Here is a 24,749-nt window from a genome sequence, read left to right on the forward strand (position 1 = left end):
TTAATGAGCTGGCACTTGAGCAATGATGTTCGCCCAGAATGTTCCGTAATCCTTCACAACGGCTCCGCTAAAATATAAGAAAATAAAAAAAAGTTCTTTGTTTTAATAAATGTTAAAAATTGTTGGAAAAGAGGTGAAAAAAACATGTATGCAAATTACCAGACGTCAAAAATATTGGTGTCGCTTGTTTTTAATATGAATAATAGGCTTTTAGCATTTTTTTATTTATTTTATTTTTTTCTTATTTTTTTATTTTCTTTAGTTATTTTTTTTATTTTTTTTTTGTTGTAATTTTTATAATTTTTTTAAATTTTTTTTTTGTATTTTCTTTCAAAAATTGAGAGAAAAAAAAAATAAATAAAATTTTCAAAAATAAGAAGAATTTTTATTTTTTTTTTAAATAAAAAATTTAAGAAATTATATTTTTTAAAATTTTTATAAAAAAAATGAGACAATTTTCTTCAGAAAAAATTAATAAAATTAAAAATTTAATAATTAAAATATAAAAAAATAAATTAGTTAAATTAAATTAAACAAATTAAAAATATTAAATAATTTTTTTAAAGATTTTAAAACAAAAATATAAAACTGTAGGTAATTTAAAAAAAATCAAAATTAAAAAAAAAAAATTTCCAAAATTTTTAAAATATTTTTTCACAAGTAATAAATAAAAATTTTATTATAAAAAAATAAAAAAAATAAATTGAAATTAATAAAAATAATTTAAAAATGTTTTTGATGATATTTTGAACGAATTCAAAATATTTTAAATTAAAACGAATTTAATTATTTTATTTAAAAAAAATAAAAATAAAATAGATTATTTTATTATTTTTTTAAAATAAATATAACAAAAAAACTAAAAAAAAATTAAATAATTAATTAAATAACTTAAAAAATAGTAGTAAAAAAATTAAAAAAAGAAACAAATAAAATTTAAATTATTGAAAAATTAAAAAAAAAATTAAAAATAATTTTTTGAAAAAATAAAAATCGTAAAAAATGAATTAATTAGTTAAAATATTTTTTTCAGATTATTAATAATTTTTTTTTTTTGAAATTCATTCAAAATTTTATAAAAATTTTTTTAATTAATAAATATAATAAATTATTAAATTTATTAATAAAAAAAAAAAATAAAAAATTTTAAATAAAATTTAATCAAAAATTGTAATTAAATTTCTTGAAAAATAAAAATTAAACAAATTTTAAAGAAACTAAAAATTAATATAACATTAAAAAATAATTTATTAAATTTTGTGACAAAATATTATAATTCAATTTCCAACGACCTAATTATTAGAATTCAGGCTTCAACAAGAAACGAGCGCGCACAAAACGGCAACAAAAGTGGTTTTCATGTAATAATAATGATGATGTATAATTTGGCGTTGGAAGGATTTTCTTGTAAGCAAAGTTTGGGTTTTTTTTGTCGTGTGCGCTTGATTGTTATTTCAGTTCTCTGTTTTTGGGTTGAGGTGATATTTCACTCGTTTTAATTTAATATAACTACCCCCGAACAAAAAAAAAGCAAAATTTTTATTTAAATTATTGAATTTCGATGTTGTTTGGTCGAGAGTCGCGTCGTGTCGTTATATAAATAAATGCACATGATAAATAGAGTGCGAGTGAATGTGAACCAATAAGTCAGGTTTTTTGCGTCGTTGACAAGCCAACCAACTTTTTTTTTGTCATATTTTGTGACGAGCGAGAAAAATGTGCTTGGAGTGACAATTGGGTCTGTCTGAAGTATTTTTAGATTATTTTTATAAATAAACAATTTTCTATGAAGAGATTAAGATTTTTTTTTTGTTATCTCAAGGTTGCGATTGTTTTTGTACATTTCGGCAAAGTTCTGTTTAGCGTGTGTCGTGTACACAGCTTCCGTTGCACAGCAGGCAGTGCGTTCGGCTGTTAACCGAAAGGTCGCTGGTTCGAACCCAGCCGGGAGCGGAAATTTTTTTTCGTTTAAAATTTTTGAATTTTTTTAAGAAAATTTAAAAAAAATTTTTTTTTGTGGAAATTTAATTTAAATTAATATTGAAGTCTTGATTTTATGAATAAAAGTTTAAAAATTTCAAACAAAAATTTTCTAAAATAAAAGAATTGAAAAATGAATTTAATTATTTTCGAAAAGTTATTTAAAATTTTTGAAATTCAATTTTATTAATTTTAGTTTATTAATTGATTTTATTTATTTTTTAAATTTAAAAAATATTTTTTTTTTAATTTTAATTTTAATTAATTAATTTTTATTTAATAAATTAATTATTTTTATTTTTTATTAAAAATTTATAGTTTTTTATAAAATACAATTTTTTGAAACTTTTTTTATTTAAATTTAATTATTAATTAAAAAATTATTTTTTTTAAATTTTTTTATATAATTATTCTTTATAATTTTTTATTTATTTTTAAATTAAAATTAATAATTTTTACACAGTTTATAAATAAATTTAATTTTTTTTATTAAATAATATAATTTTTTATTTTTATTAAATTTTATTTATTTTAATTATCAGAAAAAAATTAAAAATTGAAAAAAATATATAATTAATTATTTGTTAAATAAATAAATTAAATTGAATAAATATAAATTAAATTCAACTTATTTTTTTTTAATATTTAATAATTTTTTAATTATTAATTTTTATTTTATTAATTTTTTATTTTTTGTAAAAAATTTTAATTTTTTATATTTAATGATCAAAAAAAAAAATAAATAAATTAAAATTTTAAAATTAAAAAAAAAATTTTCCTGAATTGAATTAAAATAAAAAATGCGCTTTTAAATTATTTGTTTAATTTTTTAAAAACTTTCAATCATCAATTGATATTTATTTTTAACTTACACAAAAATATGGTTTTTAATTTCACATTTCACCGATATAAAAAAAAATCATAAAAAAGCAATTAATAAAATAAATAAAAAATATTTTTTCATTTCATCTGATAAATGCAAAAAAAAATATTTTAACAAAATCCGAAAAAACAAAAAAAAATCAACTTTGATATTTGACCATTTTAACGATCCGCCCGAATATAGAAGAGGCAGATAGAAAAAAAATCACTTGAATATAAATATGGTTTATTGACCAATATTTAATAACATAATTGAATTGAATTGAGTTGCATACGCGTTTGCAAAATATGTGTGTTTATCTGTCGCGCGCGGAGAAACCAGTTATTTGGGTATGCTTTTAATCAGTTTTTGGTTCAACTATTACGTTCCGTCGTACCACACATTTCAATTACGTAAAAAAAGCAATTATTTAAGTACACGTCAGGTTTTGTTGTTGTTGTTGTTATTTGTGGCATGCTTGCGATAAAACTTTTTTGGGTCCTTATATTTATTTTAATAAAACACAAATTTTACACCGCACTGTCCAAACAGTGATTATTGTAAGAGGTTTTTAGTTTTATTTTTAGGTAGATGAGGCGAGAAAACAAGTCGATATCTCGAAAATTTATGTAAGTTCATGTGTGCGAACTAAATATTTGTCTTAGACGTGAAAACCAATAAAGATCTCCATCAAAAGGGACACTTTATTAATCGTTTCGGGTTATTTGTCATCGAGATTTTGGCATGAATTTTGTGGCGTTGCACAAGAGAAAATTGTTGGGTAAGTCCGTTAAGTTAAGTTGACAGATCAGATTTTGACAGTTTGATTTTTTTATGAAATTTATTTTTTTTATTTTTAAATTTTAGAAAAATTATGAAACTTCATTCAAATAAATTTTTATCTGTTAAAATATTTTTTTGGAAAATTTTTAAAATATGAAAATTTATTTAATTAAAAATTTTTAATTTAAAGTTTGAAGTAATTAAAAACTAAAAATTTGGCAACCCCGCATTTAATATATTTTTTTATTAATTTTTTTTTTATTTTAATAAAATTTTTAATAATTTTTTTTTTTAATTTATTTTAATATTTAACAATTTTTATAATAAATTAAAATTTTTAATAAATTTGAGGAATAGAAAAATTTTTAAAAAATTTAAATTTTTAATAGGCAACTCCGCATTTAAAAATTTTTTTAATTTTTTTTTTTTATTTTTTATTAAATTTTTTCCAATATTTCTATTCAATTAAAACTTTTAAAAATAATTTTGATCAATATTTAATCATTTTTAAAATAATTTAAGTTTTTTATAAATTTGAGGTTAGAAAATCCTAAAATTTGGCAACACCGCATTTAAAAATTTTTTTTAATTCAAATAAATTTATTTTTTATAATTTTGAACTATATTTTAGCTCATTTTATAATAAAATTTTATTTTTATTAATTTGAGGTTAGAAAATTAATTTGGGCAAAATTTTTTAACTAAAATCAATTTCCCGCCACATTTTGAATATTAGAATTTTTCCGTTAAAATTTAGATCTTGAACATTTCAAAGATTTTTAGAATATATGTACTTATTTTATTTTCAAATATTTTTTTTTATTTTTGAGGTTATTTTAAATTATTTTTGTTAAAATTTTAGGAAAATTTGTGTCTAAAACTGAGATTTTAAATATTTTTCAAGATAATTTTTATAAAATTTCTTCGAAAATTTTAAAATTTTCTCAAATTTTAATTTTTTAAATTTTTTTTTATTTTTAGGTTATAATTTTTAACAATTGGCAACCCTGAATGTCACAAAAACAATTTTCCCGCCCAATTTTGACAGCTCGCGCCATAAATCCCAAACATCTCATGAAAAAATCTCGCTCTTGGGCATTAATATTCGCAACAGTTACAATTGGCAAAAGCAACCTTTTGTTCCGAAAAATTTATTTATGAAATATTAAATAAGTGAGTAATTGAAGAGCGGAGGAAGGTGTATTGAGCAAAAATCAAATATTGGATTGGTTATTTCCCTTTGGGATGTTCATTTTATTTGCAGCTGTTCCGTATGCAAGACACAAGCTCAAAATTGGCTCATAATGAAATTTTATCGCAAATATCAATGGAAATTGTAATAAAATATGGAAACGAGGATGCATTCAGAGTTTGCACAAAACAAAATCAATAAAAGCGATACAAAAAGCCGGAGACAAGACAAGATATAGAGAGATTTGGATGCTAATCAACAAGCGGTGAATTGAATTGAGAGGCTTGACGAGGCAAAATTTTGCACGAAACGATGGAAGTTTGGTCATTAAAAAAGTTTGTTTGCCCACGTCAATCAGTTTTGACGAACGGAAATGCATTTTCTTGTCATTCGCATCACTCCCATGTTCCGAAGAGATGCTGACATTTGACTTTTTATGAAATTGCAAAATGGATGGAAGCAGTAACTGATGTGAAAAATTCATTAAAAAGAACTTCTGAGCCTAAAAATTGGTTTTGGTGAGTAGAATTTGAGAGTTTTTATGACAAAATTTGATATTTTTTTAAATTTTCATTAAAATTCGTTATCAAGAAGAATTATTTATCAAAAAATCGAATTTTAAAAATTAATAAAATAATTAAATTAATTTTTTTTTAAGAATTTTAGCTAAAATTTCATAATTTCAAATATTTTAAGTCTTTTTCGTGTTAAATATTTTTTAACTTATTTTTTAAAACGATAATTATAGAAAATTTTGCTTAAAAATATATTAATTTTTTTCCCAAAGAAAATTTTTAACATATTTAACCCTTTTTTATCCACTTCATCAGAGTGAATAATTTAAAAAAAAATTTTTTTTTTTGAAAATATTTATTTTTAAAAAAAAAAAAATTATAAATAAAATTTAAAAAAAAATATTTGAAAAATTTTAATATTTTTTTTTTAATTTTAAATATTTTTAAAATTTATTAATTAAATTAATTTTAAAAATAATAATTTTATAAAAAAAAGAATATTTGAAAAAATAAAGTTTTAAATTAATTTTTATAAAAAATTACTGTCAAATTATTTTTTTTAAATTTTATTTTAATTAATTTTTAAAAGTTTAATTTAATTAATTAAATTAAATCTTTATATAAATTAAAAATATTAAAAAAAAAATCTTAAAATTTTTAGACCTCTAAAGAGCTGTAAGAGACGAATTTTTTGAAAATATTAGCAAAAATCATCAAAAATGTTTTTTTAAAAATAAAAATTTGTTCTAAAGAAAGTTTTTATTTTAAAATTTAATTTAATTTAAAGTTTAAATTTAAAAAATAATAAATAAAAGGGACTTAAAAAGCAAATTTTATCCCAAAATATGATAAAAATTTAGTAAAATTTTAATTTTTGATATTTTTAATTTTTTTTATTGAAAAATTTATTATTTTAGAAATTTTTAAACCTCAAGAGAACTGTAAGAGACAAAATTTCCCTCAATATTAAAAAAAAATTATTAAAAAATTTATCAAAAAAAACTAAAATTTTCTCAAAAGGTAATTTTTTATCCCAAAATCTAAAGAAATTAAATCAACTTTTAATAAAAAACTTACAAATTCAACTAATTTTTTTTCTATTTTAGCTCCAAATTTACATCAAAAACGCAAAAAATCGACATCACTGCCTCGAATAACCTTTTCAAACCTCTCTTTCGCAATAAAAATCGGTTCCCGCCCGTCAATCATGTGAAAAAAAAGTACATTAATGCCTAATTATATGTTCAGACATCATCGGCGAGCGACGTTTTTCCATGCAAAGAACAAGAATAGAAACTCTTTGACATGTTTTGACGACGAAGCTGACGACGACAACTTTTCAACATCGCCTAACTAACAAATAGCCATTACTGGGATTGAAACAAGTTTTTTGCATTAACTTATGTTCCGATAATTTTTTTTTTTTTTTTTGCAAAAGGTGAATGGACAAGATTACTCAAGCACAACTCAAAAAATGGCAATTTTTCAAATATGGGAATGTTCTCGATTTTTCTCGAATGGAATTTGATGAATTTATTTCGCGGTCAACTTACGTGAAAAAAACGTGTCCTTGTTTGTCTTTTGGCGCTTGCCAAATGAGACGAGCTTGCGTTTTGTCCTTCGGATCGGCATGCGTGACACTCGAACATTCGGGAATCGTTTTGGTGTTGGCGCTCGGGAGGAATTCTCCGATCCATTCGTTGGTGTTGGCATCGCGTGCTTGGAAGAAAAATCCACGGAAAACGTCGTGACCCGAAATTGTCAACTCGATTTGTTGTCCGGCGTGATAAACGTCGGTGCTGGCAACGACTTGATATGGCGAAGTTTCGAGAGGTTGCGATTTGGCTTGACCGTGATGCGGTTGATTGAAGCGCGATTTGACGCAAGTATCGGCGGGAGCGCCATCCGGAAAGCCATCGACGAGCGACGCGACAACTGACACGAGAATTATGACACGAAACATGATTGCGTGCGCGATTTTTCAGTAATTAGCGATAAATGGGCTTTTTTAGAGGTATGAACGCGATGAAGTGTCTGAGAAAACTGTTGCTTTTTACCTACAAACATTAAAATTTATATCGTTAGCGCTCGAAACGAACGTATGCTGCACAAAATCCCACAAAAAATCATTTTTTAATGCTTTTCCGAATGTTTTTTTGCTTTTAGTGGGGATGGCAGGTATAAAAAATATTTTAACTTCGTCAAATCATCCACAGATGGCGCTTTATTTCATACCAGATTTCATTAATAGACTGTTTTCGATAATTTACGCTGAAATTTTCGTATCCAACGAACCATTGAGACTCCAAATTGCTCCTAAAATAAATAATTTAGTATTAAATTAGTCTTAAATCCATCAACATGTCAACAATTCGAACATTGATCTTGTTAATTCTTCTAAAAATAACATCGCAAAATGTTCTGTATCCCGATAACGAATATTTTTCCGAAAGCGATGATGATAAATTTCTTGTTTATAACGATTTTAATGAATTTCTCGAGCTGCACGATCCGGGAGACAATTTTGATGCCATTCATCTGAGAGGATTCGGAAGTAATCGAGAACAAGATGAGGAAGAAAATGACTATCGATCGTACAAAAAAGCGGATTGGGAGATAATTTCATAGAAAAAAAAATTTAAATTATTTGTGATAAGTGTCGTCGTTGGAAAGAGTAATGAACTCGAATTTGCAAAAAAAAAATATATATTATGACGTTATTGCCGGTTTCTTCATTCCATAGTATTTTGTTGTATGTATTGTTTAGTTGATATGGGTTAATTTTTTTTTTATTTTTGAAAAAAAAAATAGATTTTGAACGTTTTGATGTCTGTTTGAATTTAATATAATAAATAATTAAAAATAAAATAATTAATAAAAAAAAATATATAAGAATTAAAAATTAAATTAAATTAATTAAATTTATTTTAAAAATAATTTTAAAAAATTTAATTATTTTACTTTATTTTTAAATTTATTTTATTTTTTGAAAATGTTATTCTTTCTTTCAAAAAAATTGTTAATAAAGTTTAAAAAAATTATTTGAAAAATTAAAATTTGTTTAATTAAAAATAAAAAAAAATTGGAAAAATAAATATAAAATTTTAAATTAATTTTGACAAAAAAATTATTTTTAATTTTTTTTATCATTTTATTTTAATTAATTTTTAAAATTTATTTATTTCTTTAAAAAAAAAAAAAAAATAAAAATTTTAAAAAAAAATTCCAAAAATTTTTAAAAAAATTCTTTAAAAATTAATAAATAAATAATTATAAAAATATGAAAAAAAATAAAATAAAAAATTAAAAATTTTCTTTAAATCAATTAAAAATGCGCTTACGTCACTGAATTTTTTTACACACCAAAAAATTTTTTTTATTTGTATTTTTGTTTTGTCTTGCTTTGTTGTTTATTGTTATTCAAGCCGTTTGTTTAGACACGATGTTATCAAAAAGTGCAAAGTCTCACTTTCTCTTGCAAGTTAATGAGTTCGAATGCGATTTTTGGCAATTTTTACGATCATTTTCATTTTTAATGCTATATTTGCATGAAAATTTTAATTTTTTAAAAAGAATTTTTTTCTTTGAAAATTCAATTTAATTATTTAATTTAATTTAATTTTTTTTAATAAAATTATAAATAAAATTTTAAAAACTTTATTAGAAAAATAAAAATTTTAAATTAATTTAAATAAAAAAAAAATTTTAATTTATTTTTTTATAATTCAATTTTAAGTAATTATTAATTTTTAAATCAGTTTAAATAAAATTGCAAGAAAACTTTTAAAATAATTTTTTATTAACTTCAACTGATTTAATTAATTTTAATTATTAAAAAAATACTTAAATAAAAAAATAAATAATATTTAATTATTTATAATTAAAATTAAATTAATTTTTTTAAATTTTAATTAAATTAAATTTAAATAATTTTTTTTTAAATAAAAATATTTTCTTAAAAATTATCAAAAATACGCTTTAATTCCTTTTAACTCCGACATTTACTTCAAAACTTTCTTCCGTAACACGCCCAGAGATAGTAAGAAAAATTACATTTTAATTATAAATAAATACTTACTTAATGATAAGAAATTGACCCACTCGTTAAGTACTCGTAAACATATTTTGACAACATTGTTCCCTTAAGTAAGCCGTAAAAACAACATCAAGGTCTCGTTTGTAGTTGCATCGTCTCTAAACATTCGCAAACACACATCGAAGTGCATCGAAACCGGTAATCAAATCGACTTTTGCCTGTATTAGTGTCTTCATTAAGTGAATTTAAATTCTGTCTCGCCCGTTTCTCGATCGTTTTCTGTGTGTTGGTCAGTATCGGATTGAATTTCGCGGAGAAAGGTTCGAAAAATTTAATTTTTTTAAAGAAATTTTGAATTTTTTGTCGATTTGAAGAGATTTTTTCGAAAAAATGGTCATTAATTTTGGAGCAGGTCCCGCAAAATTGCCGGAAGAGGTAAAAATTTTTTAATTTTTATAAATTTTTGTTCTTAATTAGTTGCTAACGAGCAATTGAAGTAGTTGCCAATAGTGCTTGGTTTGGATTAATTGATAAGAAGTCGTCTTGACAGCAGATTGAAATAATTTTTTTGTAATTTTTCAGGTTTTAGCTGAAGTTAAAGAGTCTTTCCTGAATTATGGCGATTCTGGGATGAGCGTTATGGAGATGTCGCATCGCGGAGGACATTATAACAAGATTCACAATGACACGATTCAAGCTGTGAGGGATTTGATGTAAGATTTTTCCCCTTTTTTCATCTTAAAAATCAATTTTTTAACGAAATTTCTTCAAAAATCCTCAAAAACAGCAACATTCCCGACAATTACAAGGTCCTTTTGATGCAAGGAGGCGGCACGGGACTCTTCGCTGCGGTTTGCATGAACCTTATGGGACGCACAGGCACTGCCGATTACCTCGTGACGGGATCATGGTCATCAAAAGCCGCCAAAGAAGCAACGAAATACGGAAAAGTGAACCTCGTTGTGCCCAAAACTGACGTTTTTACGGGAGTTCCTGATCCATCGACGTGGAAAACGGATCCAAATGCTTCGTATTTCTATTATTGCGACAACGAGACAGTTCACGGAGTCGAATTTGGATTTGTGCCTGACGTTAAAGTGCCTCTTGTGTGCGATATGTCGTCAAATGCGCTCTCGAGGAAGGTCGATGTGTCGAAATTCGGGGTTTTGTTCGCCGGAGCGCAGAAAAATATCGGTCCAGCGGGCATTACGTTGGTTATTGTGAGAGAGGATTTATTGGGACAAGCACTGCCTATTACGCCGAGTGTGATGGATTTTACGGTTACGGCGAAGGATAATTCGATTCATAATACGCCGCCAACTTTTATGTAAGTTTTTAAATTTTTTTAGATGAATTTCGAAAAAATTGAATAGAAATCAGAAAATCAGAAAAAAATTCTACAAATAAATTTTTAAAATTTAATTGATCAAATATTAATAAAAAAAACTCAAAAAATTTGAAAAAAAAAATTAATTAATTTTTTTTAAAAAATTAAAATAAAAAGAAAATTTTAAAAATAATTTAAAAATTTTAAAAATCCAAAAAAAATAATTTTAAAATTTTATTTTAAATAAGAAAAATTTTAATTTTTTAATTAAATTTCAATAAAAAATTTTTTATCAAAAAAAAAATTGAAAATTTTAGAAAAAATTAAAAAATTATTGAAAATTTAATTAAAAATGTAAAAATTTAAAAGAAAAAATTAAAATGTTTTAAAATTTAAAAAATTCGAAAATTTTTAAAATTTCAAAAAAAAAAATTTATGATCAAAAATTTTCAAAAATTTTGAATTTTATAGAAATCATCAAAAATTTAAGAATTTACTCTTTGAGAAAAATTCAGAAATTAAAATTTTAAATAAAAAAAAATTTAAAAAAAAACGTAAAATTTAGAAAAACTCAAAAATTTTAAATGAAATAAAAAAATTAATATTTCTTTTTATCAATCAAAAAAAATTATCTAAAAATTTAAAAAAAAATCGTTTAAAATTCTAAAAAATTATAAAACTTTAAAAATATTCGTAAAAAACTTAAAAATTTTAATTTAAAACTTTTTTTTAATTTTTTTAAATTATAAGTCAATTTTTTAATTTTGCTGAGCAAATTTTCGCAAAAATATTTTTTTTTAAATTTAATTTTTTTTTAATTTTTTTTTTTCAAAAATTTAAAATTATTTCTAATTTTTTTTTTTAATTATTTTTTAGAATTCACGTCATGGGTCGCGTTTTCGAATGGATCAAACGCAAAGGCGGCGTCGAAGCAATGAACCAAAATGCCCTCACAAAATCCCAATTAATCTACAAAACCATCGACAACTCAAACGGTTTTTATTCGTGCCCAATCGACGTCAAAAGTCGCAGTCGAATGAATGTTCCGTTCAGAGTTTGCAAAGACGGCAAAGGAAACGACGACTTGGAAAAGGAATTCTTAAAAGGCGCCGAAGCTTTGGGAATGATGCAATTAAAGGGACATCGCTCAGTTGGAGGCATTCGTGCCTCATTGTACAACGCCGTAACTGTCGCAGAAACTGAAGCTCTTGCAAAGTACATGACGGAATTCCAACAAAAACATCAATAAGTCGTACAAAAATTTATTTTTTGAACATTCCAATTGCTTTTAATAAACGCCTTCCTTTTTAAAAATCACATCTAGAGCATCTTCCATCGCTTGGTTTGTGCCACGGAGATTATCGACGACATTTTTTGCCCATTTAAAATATTCCAAACGACGTTCCTGAAAGAAAAAAAATTAAAAATTTAACAAAAAATCGATTTTTTGCCGTGAAAAAATTACTTCAGTCCATTTTTTGGGCAATTCTCGTTGCAAATCCCTCAAATTGTACAATTTATCTGCCAATTTCACTAATTTCGCATCACGACTCGAGGTCAAGGCATGTTCAATTTGCAATCTTTTCCGCTCCATCTTCGGCAGAGACTTGTCATCGGTGACTTCAGCGACAATTTCTCGGATTTTTGGTCCAAATTCGTTCTCGATCTCGTCAAAAGTCGTTTCTGTGTCTTCGACAGTGTCGTGCAGAATTGCCGCCATGAGAACATTTAAGTCTGTGATGTTTCCCTCAGAAGCGAGAATTTGTGCGACGCCAATCGGGTGATTGATGTAAGGAGTTTCCGTTGAATCTAAGCGTCGTTGATCGCGATGTTTGATGGCAGCAAAGTTGATGCATTTTGTGTACAGTTTGAGGGCTTCTTCAGTCATTTTTTGATGAGTTTTCGAGGTAATTGAAGGAATTTAGAGTAATTTAGTTGAATTTTGAGATGAATTCTGTAATGAAATAAAAAATAAAAATATTTTAGAGAGGAATTGATAAGAAACGTACAGGGCGTTCTTGAAATTTTTGACTTAAAATTAAATAAAATTTCGTTAAATTTATTAAATTTTAATTTTTAAAATATTTAAAAAAAAATTAAAATATTTTCTCATATTTTTATTTTTTAAAGTTTGAGTTTTTTAAGTTAAAAAAATTTAATTAAAAATTTAAATATTATTTTTTTTTCAATATTAAAATTTTTATTTTTTTTTTTATTTTTTTATTTTAATTAATTTTCTTTTGATTTCTTTAAATGCTTAAATTTTGACATTAAAATTAAAATATATTTTAAAAATTAATTTATTTTGAAAGATTTATAATTTCAAGAATTAAAAAAATAATTTTAATCTATTCAGAAACTATAAAAAAATATTTTACGAAAAAAGTAAAAAAATTAAATAAAAAAAATTAAATTTGAAGAATTCTTAATTAATTAATTTTTCTTTCAATTTTAATCAAAAAACCTCAGAAAATTTTATTTTTTTTTAAATGTGAAATTTTATTTGTTTTTAAAATTTGAAAATAATTTATTTTAAATTTGAAAATAATTTTTTTAAAATTTCAAAATAATTTTTTTTAAATTTAAAAAATTAAATTTTTTCAAAATTTTAAAATTAATTTTTTAAAGTCTCTTAAAGATATTTTGTACAAGTTTTTTTTTTAAATTTAATAATTTTAAGAATTTTTTTTGCTTTTAATCGAAAAATTGCATAAAAATCCTCGGTTATTATCTCCTTGCAGTGCAAATCATCGACAGATACGATTGACATTTCATTCCAGTTTAATTGCTTATTTTTCGTCTTTCGTAAATGTTTATTGCTCAGTCTACTATTAATCGTGATCGTGTCTGGTTGTGTGTTTGCTTTTAATAAAATTATAAAACTTGATCGCGACTCATAAAAATTATTATTACCGAACTTTTACAATTTTATCGAACGAACAACAATTTTATCATTTTTTGTGAGAATTAGTGTGTAAGTATTATTTTTTTAAATTTTAAGTAAATGCGTCATCTTTCGAAAAAAAAAATTCTTAAAAAATCATAAAAATCGTACTATCAGTGCGTGTCAAAAATAAGGAAAAAGTTATAAAATCCATATTTTTTTTCATAATAATTGATAAGAGCATTCACGTTTCTGTCATGACGAAATATTCCGCGAAACATTGTAGAACTCAAACATTGCAATTTTGCAAGGTCAAAAAGTTGATAAATAACTGAATTTGATTTAAAAATCACGAGGCATGCGTAGCGCATAGGCAGCGTAGGCAATTGTGTCAAATGTGAATCACCTTTTCGTGACCTTCGGTGCAACTTTTTGAACAATTTTAGGCAATAAAAATCTTACGTGAAACTGATCCGAGTAAATATTGAGCTTTCTATTGTCGTGAGTTGCGAAGAATTACTATTCAACAGCGTTAATTTGATAATTTTTTGTCTTTAGTCATATTTACTTGATTACACGTATGGCATTTGTTGTTATTTAATAAGGGGAGTTGGGAGCGTGCGTTTGACTTCTTTTGTTTCTTCTTTTCGTTATAGATTTCTTAACATTTTAATTGAACTTACTTTATGAAAAAATTTTAAGAATATTTTAATTTTTAGATAAAAACATTATTTTTTTCTTTTAAAAATTAAAAAAATTACTAAAATTCACATATTTAAATATTTTTAATATACCTATTAAAAATGTGTTGACTTTTTTTTCAACATTATTTCTAAATCCAAAAGTATCTTTCAACATGAAATTAAAAAGTTGAAAATGTCTCATTAAAAATATTTTCATTTTCTTATTTATTTTCTCAGTAAAATATTTTTTTCATGTCAGAGGTATTTTGAATAATATCCATTTTTTAGAGTTTGTCAAAAAGAAAAAACAATTAACGAAGCCAAAGTATCTCTGTTTTATATCAAACTAAGTTGTTATTTCTTCAGTTGGAACTTTTCTCCATTTTTATACTTTTGATATTGACATGTACCTTCTTGTATTTTGTGAGTTAGATATTGTTTACTTTCATGAATTCGTCATTTGTTCTTTAAAAAGTAACAAATTAGTATGGAATGTCAACACCTTGCCTTGTTTGTGAATCGGACAATTTTTGCATTTTTATATTTTCCTTTATAGAGATAGTCCTTGACACATCAATATTGTTTTGTTTTTCCTCAGTTGTGGCTTAACTTAAGTGTTCTGTGAGTTTCAATAAGTCTTTTGATTTCATCTCTAAACTTATACGATCTGAATTTTAAAGGGCACAGTACTTTTTATTAATCTATATCTTGTACGTTTCGATCATTCATGCGGTTATGAACTGGAGTTCCTGTCAATGCCCAAAATTCTTTCGATATAGTATTTCATAAAAAGTCATAAACTTTAAAATTCAGAAAAGGTTCTGAAAATATTAGTTTAACCTGAAAATTTAGAAATTTTAAATATATAAAAAATAATTAATAAATATTAAGAGAAAATTAAAATAAAATGGTTAGATATTAATTAAAATTTTATAAAAATTATTTTTATTTTATAAATTAATTTTTTAAAAAATTAATTTAATTTTTTTTTTTAAATTTTTCTTAAATTATTTTTTTTTTCAAATTAGTTTCTTTAAAAGTTGTAAAAAAAAATTTTAAATACCTGTTTAAAAATTTTCTAAAAAAAATTTTTTTTTAAATTTTTATCTCAACACTTCTCTTCACAACTCCAAAATTCAAAACTAACACAACCAAATCCATTTCCAGTCTTTCGCAATCCAAACGCCGGCTGCGCATTTCTATAGACAGTAACATTTCCAACGGGAATTCGCATATCATACGATATTCAATACTCCAGTAGTAGTTACTTATTGTTCGTAGTAACGTAAGACCTACCTCTCCATAGAATGATTTCCATGTTCAGTTTACTTTCTGGCTTGAACAGATAAATTACACAACTCGAGATAAGGTCTCAATTATATTTAAAGAGAAAAAAGTGAAAAAATTTCTTCATTAACAAAGCAAAATTGTGATTGAATTGAATTAACTTATAAAGAAAAGAAAAGGTTAGAAATCACATTTAATCAAAAGTTCGCGTAATAAATCAAATTTTTGAGTGATTTTAAGCGATAAAGCAATTTATTATCAGTTTTGACGTCAAAAAAATCCATTTCGGAAACAAAGTAGTCTCGTGTCTCGTGTTTTAATCGCAAAACAAGAAATTTTTCAATGAAATTTGTAAATAAAGCAAAGTGCATGAAAAGTCATCGCGGAGCACTTAGAGGTTATTTAAATGTCAAAGCTCGTACGATTCAGAGCCGAGTTCTGTGTTTCCGTGAACAAAAGTGTAAATTGATTGTCCGACGTGAATTGTGTTAATAGAAGTGTCAAGTGACTCAGGTGCTTTGTGAGTCTCACTGAATATCAACGAAATTTGTTTATTTTTGAGTTCATTTCACTTTCGATTGATACGTAATAATTTTTTTTCATGTTTCTCGAGGAGAAAATGAGAGATTTCATGAAAAATAAAACTCTCTCATTCTCTCAAAGTGATGAAAATCGTGAGAGAAAAAATTATTACGTCATCATTTCCGTATTTTCCATTGAAATTTCATATAAAAAGGGGCTTTTTCATACACAATGTTCACTTTTTTAAAAATTATTATCACTAAATTGCATCATTTTTTAAAAAAATCAAGTTTCTAATAAGAAATTAATTTTTAAAAAAAAATTTCGTTGTCTGGCGAAGCAATTCATGAATTTTAAACGGTTTTAGACAAAAAATCGTGCCAGACATTTAAAAACTGGTTTGCGAATCATATGTTTTTTATGTGAATTTCGTCACAAAGTACGATGTTTGTTCAAGCGATGATGAAATCATATGCCGGCCGGTTGAAAAAAATTAATTTGAGAGATTCTGAACGATTATTAAATTGTGTTCTATTGATTGAATTAAAAATTAAAGTGTTAAAGGTTATCGTTGTGACAATTTTTTTATGTTCAATTCAATTAAAATGATTTTTTGCGGTTCAATTTAAAATTAAAACATAAATTTAATCAAGTGTTTTTGATTTTTTAGAATTTCAATGAAAATTTTGATAATTTTTAGAAGAAATTGTCAAAAATAGTTAAAAAATTTATTTTTTTGTCATTTTAAATTTTAATTAATTTTTAGTTGAAAATTATAAAATTTGCTGAAATTTTACAAAACGAATAATTTTAAAATTTATAATAAAAAAAATTATTAAATTTTAATTAAAATAATAATTCTTAAAAATAAAAACTTTAAACTTGAAAATTTATTTTAATTTTTAAATAAATTTTTCGAAAAAAATTAAAAATTTAAAGTAAAAAAAATAATTAAAAATTCAATTAATTTTATTAATTTAATTATTTAATTATTTAATTTAATTATTTTATGAAAATTAATTTTATTTAATTTTAAAATTAATTTAATAAATTTAATTTTTAATTTTTACTGTTTTTAATTTTTTTCGAAAAATTTATTTAAAAATAAATTTTCAAGTTTAAAATTTTTCATTTTTAAAATAATAATTAATTATTTAATTAAAAAATTAATTTTTAAAAAATAAAAATGTTTAAAAGAAATTAAAAAAAAAAGAAATTAATTAATAAAAATTATCAAAAATATGTCTTATATTAAAAAATTAATTTTTTTTTTTTTTAATTTTTTAAAAGCATTTTTAAGCAAAAATAAAATTTAATTTTTTTTTTATAAATTAAAATTATTTTTTTTTTAAATAAGTTATTTGTAAAAAATTAAATTGAACATTTACAAATTATTTAAAAAAAAATAATTTTAATTTATGAAAAAAAAATTAAATTTTATCTTAAATTTTTCAATTTTAAGTCTCAAAGCAACAAATACATAATTTTTTTTTAATTCAATTCTTGCTTTGTGATAAAAATCAAAAAATTTCTTAAAAATCTGAATTTTCTTTAACTTTTTTTTTCCATTCAACAATTTTCCGCACACAGATGTTCCAAAAAATCCGTTAAATCGTTAAGATTTTGTGCGCAAAATCACTCATCACAGTGCTCAGCTGAGAAAAGTGCATTTGTGTTACGAATTCAAGGTCACTGCACATTTTACGATACTCGATTTTCTGTTCATCCAACAATTTCTCTTGTTCTAATAATTATTATCTCACTTGACTCACGTGAAAATGCAGAGAAAATGTAAATTTTTTGACGAATTCCGTGACAGTCTCTTGTTTCGCTTCAGTTCAGAACATTTTTCGTGAAAATTCTTCCCTTTACTGTCAAAAATTTTATCGCCGCGTGACAAAATCTCGCGCTGCACGAGAGAAAATGTCACAAATTTTCGAGAGAATAATTTTTTATCGCTTACCGAGGAAATGCAACTGCGATAAAAAATCAATTCAGTCAATAACGTGTCGCCTTTTCAGTCGCAAGTCACTGCCCGAGTCGTTGTCAATCAAACAATCCGTTGCTTTAACGTCATTTCTCGCTCCAAAGTTGAATTTTTCCGTGTCAAACGTCACTTTTGCATCGTTACCGAAACATTTTTCGTTGTCTAGCAACATTTTTACGGAGAGAATTTGTCGTTTCTCAAATTGTGGAAAGCATTTGAGAAAATTTCCCTCGTTTCGGAGACAATTTTTATCGTTTTTCGTGCAAGGCAAGAGTTTCAGTTCGCTCGCAAGTGACATCCGTGCTGGTCGAAGCGGTGCGGTTGAGTTAAAAACAAGTGAAACAGCCAAAAGTTGCAGCAAAAAGTCGTCAAGACTTCTTTTTTCACGTCGACCCGTTCACACCAACCAAGGCATGATGGTTTGGGTTTCAGATTATGACAAACCCGACACTTCGGTAATAATTTTTCCCTAATTTCCTCCCGCAGCGTGTTAATTTCTTCAACAATCGCGTAAATTACGACGTCCTTGGACTTCAGTTACGCTAAAAAAAAATCAATAAAGAAAAATTTTAAGTTATTATGTAACAAAAACTTGCATCGACGTACCTGCGATACGCGAAAAGTGCAGAAAAAGGTCATAAAATTACCTGAAGACGACGAAAAGTTGTCCTGAATGACAGAATAACCTTGCCAAAGGTCGACGAAGTGAAGTGAAAAACAAGAAAAATCGAGTAAAACCGGAAAATTTTTTCGTGTCTCAGTGTGTCGTGTGTTGTACAGGTTAACGCGTTCCTTGTGTGAAGATAAAAATAAATAGAGTCTGTTTGGATCGTGACCGCTATTTGAAAAGTTTTTGTTAGGTCGATTGTGTAATCATTGTGTCGCATTGTGAGCGAGTGTTGATGTTGACGATCTTTTATCAGAAATTAAATTTTCATTCAATTTTTTCAAGAATCTTAATTTTCTTATGATATTTTTTTCTATGAAAAAATTTTTTTTAAATAATTTTATTTTTAATTTTAAATGAAATATAATTTTTTAACACTTTTTAAGTTTAATAAATTTATTAATTATTTGATTTAAAATTATTTATTTAAATAATTAATTTAATTAATTTTTTTAACTAAAAAAATATTAAATTAAATTTATTTTTTTTTAATTTAATTTTTTCATGGTCAAATAATAAATTAATTTCAATTAATAATTTATTAAATAAAAAAAATTATCGAGAAAATTTTTAAAAAATAAATTTTTCGATAAAAAAAAAATTAATTATTTTATGAAAATTATTTTCTTAATTTTTTTTTTAATTTTCAAGGAAATACAATTTTTTGAACAATTTTTTATTAATTATTTAATTAAATTTGTTTAAATTCTTTCATTTCATTAAATTTAATAATTTTTTAATAAAATTATGAATAATTAATAAATTTTAATAAATATTTTTTTTAAATATTTTTACCGCATTTCAATTTTTTTATTGATAATTTTTAAACAAATTATTTAAATTAAATTTATTTAAATCATTAATTTCATTATTTTTTTTACAAAAAAATAATTATTTTTTTATTATTAAATAATAAATTTTTAATTGAAAATAAATTTCAATTAAAAAAAATTAATTATTAATAAAAAAAAAATTACTGAGAAAATTTTTAAAAAAATCCATCAAAATGAGTATTTTTTCTATTATTGATAGTTGTCAAGGAAATTTAATTTTGGAACAATTTTTATGAATTATTTAATTTAATTTTTTTAAAGTCTTATATTTCATTAAATTTAATAATTTTTTTTAAAATTTTATTTTTACAACTTGAATTTTAATTTGTCATTTTGGTTCAAATTATAAAGATTTGAGTAATTTTTAATTTAATTTTTATCATTTTACTTAAATTTACTTACCAAAATGAAATTTTATGAAGCAATTTTTTTAATTTTAAAATAAATTTTATCAACTCATATATTTTTTAAAAAATTTTAAATTTTTTTTATCACTTTTTTGATGATTTTATGAGAGCTTTGAATATTATGAAATTTTTTTTTAAATGTAGTTAAAAAATTCAGTTCAAATTAAATTAATTTTAATTTATTTCATTAATTTTCGAAAAGGTTTTATTCTTTTTCAATTCTAAAATATTTTTTCAATAAATTAAACACTTTTTTATTTATTTTGAGTAAATATTTGAAGAAATTTTAAATTTTGAGTCTGTTTGAGTGATTTTTTAACGAATTTTTATCAATTCTGAAGTAAATTTATCAAATTTTTAAATATTTAAAGCACTTTTTATAAAATTTTGACACTTTTTAACAAATTTTAATATTTTTTTCTCTTTATTTCTCTCCCGTAGATGAGTAAATTTGGACAAATGAAAGCTGCCGAAGCAAACTCCCATTTGGAGCACATGTGCAAGTTGGATATCGACTCCAACGCTCCGCTCGTTCGTCAAACGGGCATCATTTGCACAATCGGGCCCGCCTCCAAAGACCCCGAGATGTTGGTTAAAATGATGAAAACCGGCATGAACATCGCCCGTTTGAACTTTTCGCACGGTTCGCACGAATATCATGCCGAAACGATCGCCAACATCCGCAAAGCCGTGGAAATGTATTCGGCGGAAATTGGCATGGAATATCCGCTCGCCATTGCCTTGGATACGAAAGGGCCCGAAATCCGTACAGGATTGCTCGCGGGCAGCGGCACTGCTGAAGTCGAATTGAAACGCGGCGAAACGATCAAGTTGACAACGAACAAGGATGCCGAGAACGACGGCAGCAAGGATCAAGTTTACGTCGACTACAAGAACATCACGAACGTCGTGCAACCCGGAAATCGCATTTTCGTCGACGACGGTTTAATTTCGCTCATTTGCAAGTCCAAGACTGCCGATACGCTCGTTTGCGAAATCGAAAATGGCGGCATTTTGGGATCTCGCAAAGGCGTCAATTTGCCCGGAGTTCCTGTCGATTTGCCCGCTGTTTCGGAAAAGGACAAGAGTGACTTCAAATTTGGCATTGAACAAGGCGTCGACATGATTTTCGCTTCGTTCATCCGTGATGCTGCTGCCATCTACGAAATTCGTCGCATTTTGGGCGAAGAAGGCAAAAACATCAAGATCATCTCGAAAATCGAGAATCAACAAGGCATGAAGAACTTGGATGAGATCATTGCCGTTACAGATGGCATTATGGTCGCTCGCGGCGATTTGGGTATCGAAATCCCGCCAGAAAAGGTCTTTTTGGCGCAAAAAGCCATGATCGCGCGTTGCAATAAACAAGGCAAACCCGGAATTTGCGCCACGCAAATGCTCGAGTCGATGATCAAGAAACCACGTGCGACACGTGCGGAAATTTCGGACGTTGCAAATGCCGTGTTAGATGGCGCTGATTGCACAATGTTGTCGGGCGAGACAGCAAAGGGCGATTATCCGTTGGAATGTATCTTGACGATGGCGAAAACTTGCAAGGAAGCTGAAGCTGCGTTATGGCATAAGGATTTGTTCCGTGATTTGGTTCTGAATACGCCAACGCCTGTCGATGCGACACATTCAACTGCTATTGCTGCTGTAGAGGGCGCTGCAAAGGCACAAGCTTGTGCGATCATCGTGATTACAACTTCGGGACGTTCGGCGCACTTGATCTCCAAATATCGCCCACGTTGCCCCATCATTGCTGTTACTCGTTTCCCACAAACCGCCAGACAATGTCATTTATACCGCGGAATTTTACCAATTATCTACAAAGGTACGTTGAAAATTATTTGCATTTAAAAATTCTAACCTAAAAGTTCAACATATATCAAAAATTTAGCAGTTGAAAAATATCTAACCTCAAAAATTAAAAATTATAGCGCCAAAGTTAAAAGTTCTAACCTAAAAAAAATAAAATTGATTAAAAACTAACCTCAAAATTAAGAATTTGATCAAAATTCTAACCTCAAAGTTAAAAATTAATGATTAATTAATGAAGTTAAGAATTCATAAAGTTTTCAATCGTAAAGTTAAGAATTGATAAAAATAAAAAAAAATATAACTAAAAATTTCTAAAAAAGCCCCTCTGATAAATTTTTATCCATTTGGAGCAAGATTTGACAAAAATTGCTTTGACACAGTTTTTGATTTAGTTTTGCTCTTGATTTAGTTTTCAAAACAAAACTATGTCAAAGGAAAAAATTTTTTTTCAGTTTCAATTTTTTGGCAGTTTTGAGTTACAAAATGATTAAAAATGATAAATTAGAGCCCTCTGATTTCTATCCATTTGGAAAAAATGATTTCTATCCATTTGGAGCAAATTTGACAAAAATTAGACACAGTTTTTGACAAAGTTTTTCTCTTGATTTAGTTTTTAAAACAAGAAATTTGACAGTTTTTTAAAGTTAAGAATTCAAAAACTATGTCAAAAAAAAAATTTTTTTCAGTTTCAATTTTTTGGCAGTTTTGAGTTATAAAATGATTAAAAATGATAAATTAGAGCCCTCTGACAAATTTCTATCCATTTGGAGCAAGATTTGACAAAAATTGCTTTGACACAGTTTTTGACATAGTTTTTTTGCTCTTGATTTAGTTTTTAAAACAAAACTATGTCAAAGAAAAAAATTTTTTTCAGTTTCAATTTTTTGGCAGTTTTGAGTTATAAAATGATTAAAAATGATAAATTAGAGCCCTCTGACAAATTTTTATCCATTTGGAGCAAGATTTGACAAAAATTGCTTTGACACAGTTTTTGACATAGTTTTTCTCTTGATTTAGTTTTTAAAACAAAACTATGTCAAAGAAAAAAATTTTTTTCAGTTTTGGGTCGCAAAATGATTAAAAATGATAAATTAGTTTTGACAAATTTCTATCCATTTGGAAAACAAAACTATGTTTAGTTTTTAAAACAAAACTATGAAAAATAAAAAATTTTTTTTCAGTTTCAATTTTTTGGCAGTTTTGAGTTATAAAATGATTAAAAATGATAAATTAGAGCCCTCTGACAAATTTCTATCCATTTGGAGCAAGATTTGACAAAAATTGCTTTGACACAGTTTTTGACACAGTTTTTCTCTTGATTTAGTTTTCAAAACAAAACTGTGTCAAAGAAAAAAATTTTTTTCAGTTTCAATTTTTTGGCAGTTTTGAGTTATACAATGATTAAAAATGATAAATTAGAGCCCTCTGACAAATTTCTATCCATTTGGAGCAAGATTTGACAAAAATAGCTTTGACACAGTTTTTGACACAGTTTTTTTGCTCTTGATTTAGTTTTCAAAACAAAACTATGTCAAAGAAAAAAATTTTTTTCAGTTTCAATTTTTTGGCAGTTTTGAGTTACAAAATGATTAAAAATGATAAATTAGAGCCCTCTGACAAATTTCTATCCATTTGGAGCAAGATTTGACAAAAATTGCTTTGACACAGTTTTTGACACAGTTTTGCTCTTGATTTAGTTTTCAAATTAAAAACCATGTCAAAGGAATTTTTTTCAGTTTCAATAAAATGAAAAAATCCGAATTGTTGGTGACACAGTTTTTGATTTAGTCCTCAATCAACAACTGGAATCGTATCCATATCCAGTAAAAAGGCCTGAAGATCTTTGGCAAGGTTATGATTAAAAATGATAAATTAGAGCCCTCTGATTTCATTCAGTTTGCTTTGAAATCTAACCTCAAACTTGACAAATTTATAAAATTTTTAACCTTCAAAGCTCAAATTTTATGAAAATGTTGATAAGAAATTTCATAAAATAACGAAAAAATTCAAAAATTTACGAAAACTAACCTCAAAACTTAAAAAACATAAAACCTGATAAAAGATCTAACCTCAAACAAAAAAATCAAACTTTTAACTTACATTTTTCCATTTTAATTTCAGAACCCGCTCTCGATGACTGGCTAAAAGACGTCGATGTTCGCGTCAAATATGGCATCGATTTCGGCAAAACTCGCGGCTTCTTGAAGACTGGAGATCCAATCTGCATCGTTACCGGATGGAAACAAGGCTCCGGCTTCACCAATACCATGCGTATCATGTACGTATACGAAAGTGACTGTTTAGACAAAATCTCCCCTTATCTCCTTGAAATGGCTCGTCAAAAATCCAAGAAAATCTAACCAATTTTTTTTCTTTTTTTTTTATACTTTCAGAAACTGCGAATAAATAAATAAAAATAAAAATTAGTTACCTAACCTAAAAATTCTTCTAATAAAACAACAACAACATCGTTGGAAAAATAACATCTAAAAAATGGCAAAGCTCATCGTTTCTTTTCGAGAAATTATAAAAAAAAAACCTTAGGATATAGACAACTCTATGAATATTTATTGTATTTATTGGCTATCTATCTATTTTTGTTTGATAAAATTGTATTTTTTTAGTGAGTTCCGAGTTCTCTTAAATATCAACAGCTGCCAGCAGTTGCTGAAGTAACAAACAAACACGAAAAATATATTATTATAAAATTATGTGAAAAATTAACTAATAAATGTTGAAAAAGAGAATTTTTTGATTTTTCTTAAAAATGGCTTCCATGTTCTTTTTTAGGTTAGAAATTGATCAAAAATCACGGAAAATGTCTTTGTAAGTCTTTTTGATGGTTCTTAAGCTTGAAAATTAAAAAATCTCAAAAAAAATTAAAAAAAAAACGAAATTTTTTATTTAATTTTAGCCACTTGTAAGATCTTTAAACTTTTTTGAGGTTAGAATTTGATCATTTC

General features: G+C 25.0%; 4 protein-coding genes and 1 non-coding gene across 9 annotated transcripts; 3 read left to right on the forward strand and 2 right to left on the reverse strand.

Annotated features, from left to right (window-relative positions):
- On the reverse strand, positions 1–7,295 carry LOC134833667 (putative defense protein 3). The gene is made up of 2 exons (XM_063848070.1): positions 6,886–7,295; positions 1–67 (listed from the first exon to the last, which is right to left on the reverse strand). Exons 1-2 carry the CDS (start codon positions 7,293–7,295, stop codon positions 1–3), a joined length of 477 nt encoding a protein of 158 aa, XP_063704140.1.
- Trnan-guu (transfer RNA asparagine (anticodon GUU)) lies at positions 1,881–1,953 on the forward strand. The gene has a single exon. It is a non-coding gene; the product is annotated as a tRNA-Asn (tRNA).
- A 2,349-nt stretch (positions 7,296–9,644) lies between the features above and the next one.
- On the forward strand, positions 9,645–12,012 carry LOC134835583 (probable phosphoserine aminotransferase). The gene is made up of 4 exons (XM_063850467.1): positions 9,645–9,803; positions 9,951–10,081; positions 10,156–10,695; positions 11,572–12,012. Exons 1-4 carry the CDS (start codon positions 9,759–9,761, stop codon positions 11,942–11,944), a joined length of 1,089 nt encoding a protein of 362 aa, XP_063706537.1. The 5' UTR covers positions 9,645–9,758; the 3' UTR covers positions 11,945–12,012.
- Positions 11,942–17,873, reverse strand: LOC134835584 (guanosine-3',5'-bis(diphosphate) 3'-pyrophosphohydrolase MESH1). 3 transcript variants are annotated; one of them, XM_063850470.1, is made up of 3 exons: positions 17,844–17,873; positions 12,161–12,649; positions 11,942–12,100 (listed from the first exon to the last, which is right to left on the reverse strand). In XM_063850470.1, exons 2-3 carry the CDS (start codon positions 12,581–12,583, stop codon positions 11,984–11,986), a joined length of 540 nt encoding a protein of 179 aa, XP_063706540.1. In that variant the 5' UTR covers positions 12,584–12,649; positions 17,844–17,873; the 3' UTR covers positions 11,942–11,983. The 3 variants fall into 3 exon arrangements, with proteins under 3 accessions (XP_063706540.1, XP_063706538.1, XP_063706539.1); XM_063850468.1 differs by lacking the exon at positions 17,844–17,873 and adding an exon at positions 14,042–14,157; XM_063850469.1 differs by lacking the exon at positions 17,844–17,873 and adding an exon at positions 13,986–14,089.
- On the forward strand, positions 13,513–24,533 carry LOC134835582 (pyruvate kinase-like). 3 transcript variants are annotated; one of them, XM_063850465.1, is made up of 4 exons: positions 13,513–13,669; positions 20,407–21,799; positions 23,908–24,064; positions 24,180–24,533. In XM_063850465.1, exons 2-4 carry the CDS (start codon positions 20,407–20,409, stop codon positions 24,190–24,192), a joined length of 1,563 nt encoding a protein of 520 aa, XP_063706535.1. In that variant the 5' UTR covers positions 13,513–13,669; the 3' UTR covers positions 24,193–24,533. The 3 variants fall into 3 exon arrangements, with proteins under 3 accessions (XP_063706535.1, XP_063706536.1, XP_063706534.1); XM_063850466.1 differs by lacking the exon at positions 13,513–13,669 and adding an exon at positions 15,581–15,728; XM_063850464.1 differs by lacking the exon at positions 13,513–13,669 and adding an exon at positions 17,980–18,513.
- The last annotated feature ends 216 nt before the right edge of the window (positions 24,534–24,749 follow it).

This window comes from Culicoides brevitarsis, chromosome 3, assembly GCF_036172545.1.
Source record: "Culicoides brevitarsis isolate CSIRO-B50_1 chromosome 3, AGI_CSIRO_Cbre_v1, whole genome shotgun sequence".
Lineage (NCBI taxonomy): Eukaryota > Metazoa > Arthropoda > Insecta > Diptera > Ceratopogonidae > Culicoides > Culicoides brevitarsis.

What these genes read in the sequence shown, in the direction of transcription:
- LOC134833667 (XM_063848070.1), bottom strand. Translation starts at nt 7,295, where the DNA reads ATGTTTCGTGTCATAATTCTCGTGTCAGTTGTCGCGTCGCTCGTCGAT. An exon ending in CAAGGACACGTTTTTTTCAC is followed by an intron (nt 68 to 6,885) that starts GTAAGTTGACCG and finishes CTTATATTTTAG; the next exon opens with CGGAGCCGTTGTGAAGGATT.
- LOC134835583 (XM_063850467.1), top strand. Translation starts at nt 9,759, where the DNA reads ATGGTCATTAATTTTGGAGCAGGTCCCGCAAAATTGCCGGAAGAG. An exon ending in CCGCAAAATTGCCGGAAGAG is followed by an intron (nt 9,804 to 9,950) that starts GTAAAAATTTTT and finishes GTAATTTTTCAG; the next exon opens with GTTTTAGCTGAAGTTAAAGA. An exon ending in CAAGCTGTGAGGGATTTGAT is followed by an intron (nt 10,082 to 10,155) that starts GTAAGATTTTTC and finishes CCTCAAAAACAG; the next exon opens with CAACATTCCCGACAATTACA.
- LOC134835584 (XM_063850470.1), bottom strand. Translation starts at nt 12,583, where the DNA reads ATGACTGAAGAAGCCCTCAAACTGTACACAAAATGCATCAACTTTGCT. An exon ending in TGCCCAAAAAATGGACTGAA is followed by an intron (nt 12,101 to 12,160) that starts GTAATTTTTTCA and finishes TTTTTCTTTCAG; the next exon opens with GAACGTCGTTTGGAATATTT.
- LOC134835582 (XM_063850464.1), top strand. Translation starts at nt 17,995, where the DNA reads ATGTCACAAATTTTCGAGAGAATAATTTTTTATCGCTTACCGAGGAAA. An exon ending in ATGACAAACCCGACACTTCG is followed by an intron (nt 18,514 to 20,406) that starts GTAATAATTTTT and finishes TCTCTCCCGTAG; the next exon opens with ATGAGTAAATTTGGACAAAT. An exon ending in TTTACCAATTATCTACAAAG is followed by an intron (nt 21,800 to 23,907) that starts GTACGTTGAAAA and finishes TTTTAATTTCAG; the next exon opens with AACCCGCTCTCGATGACTGG.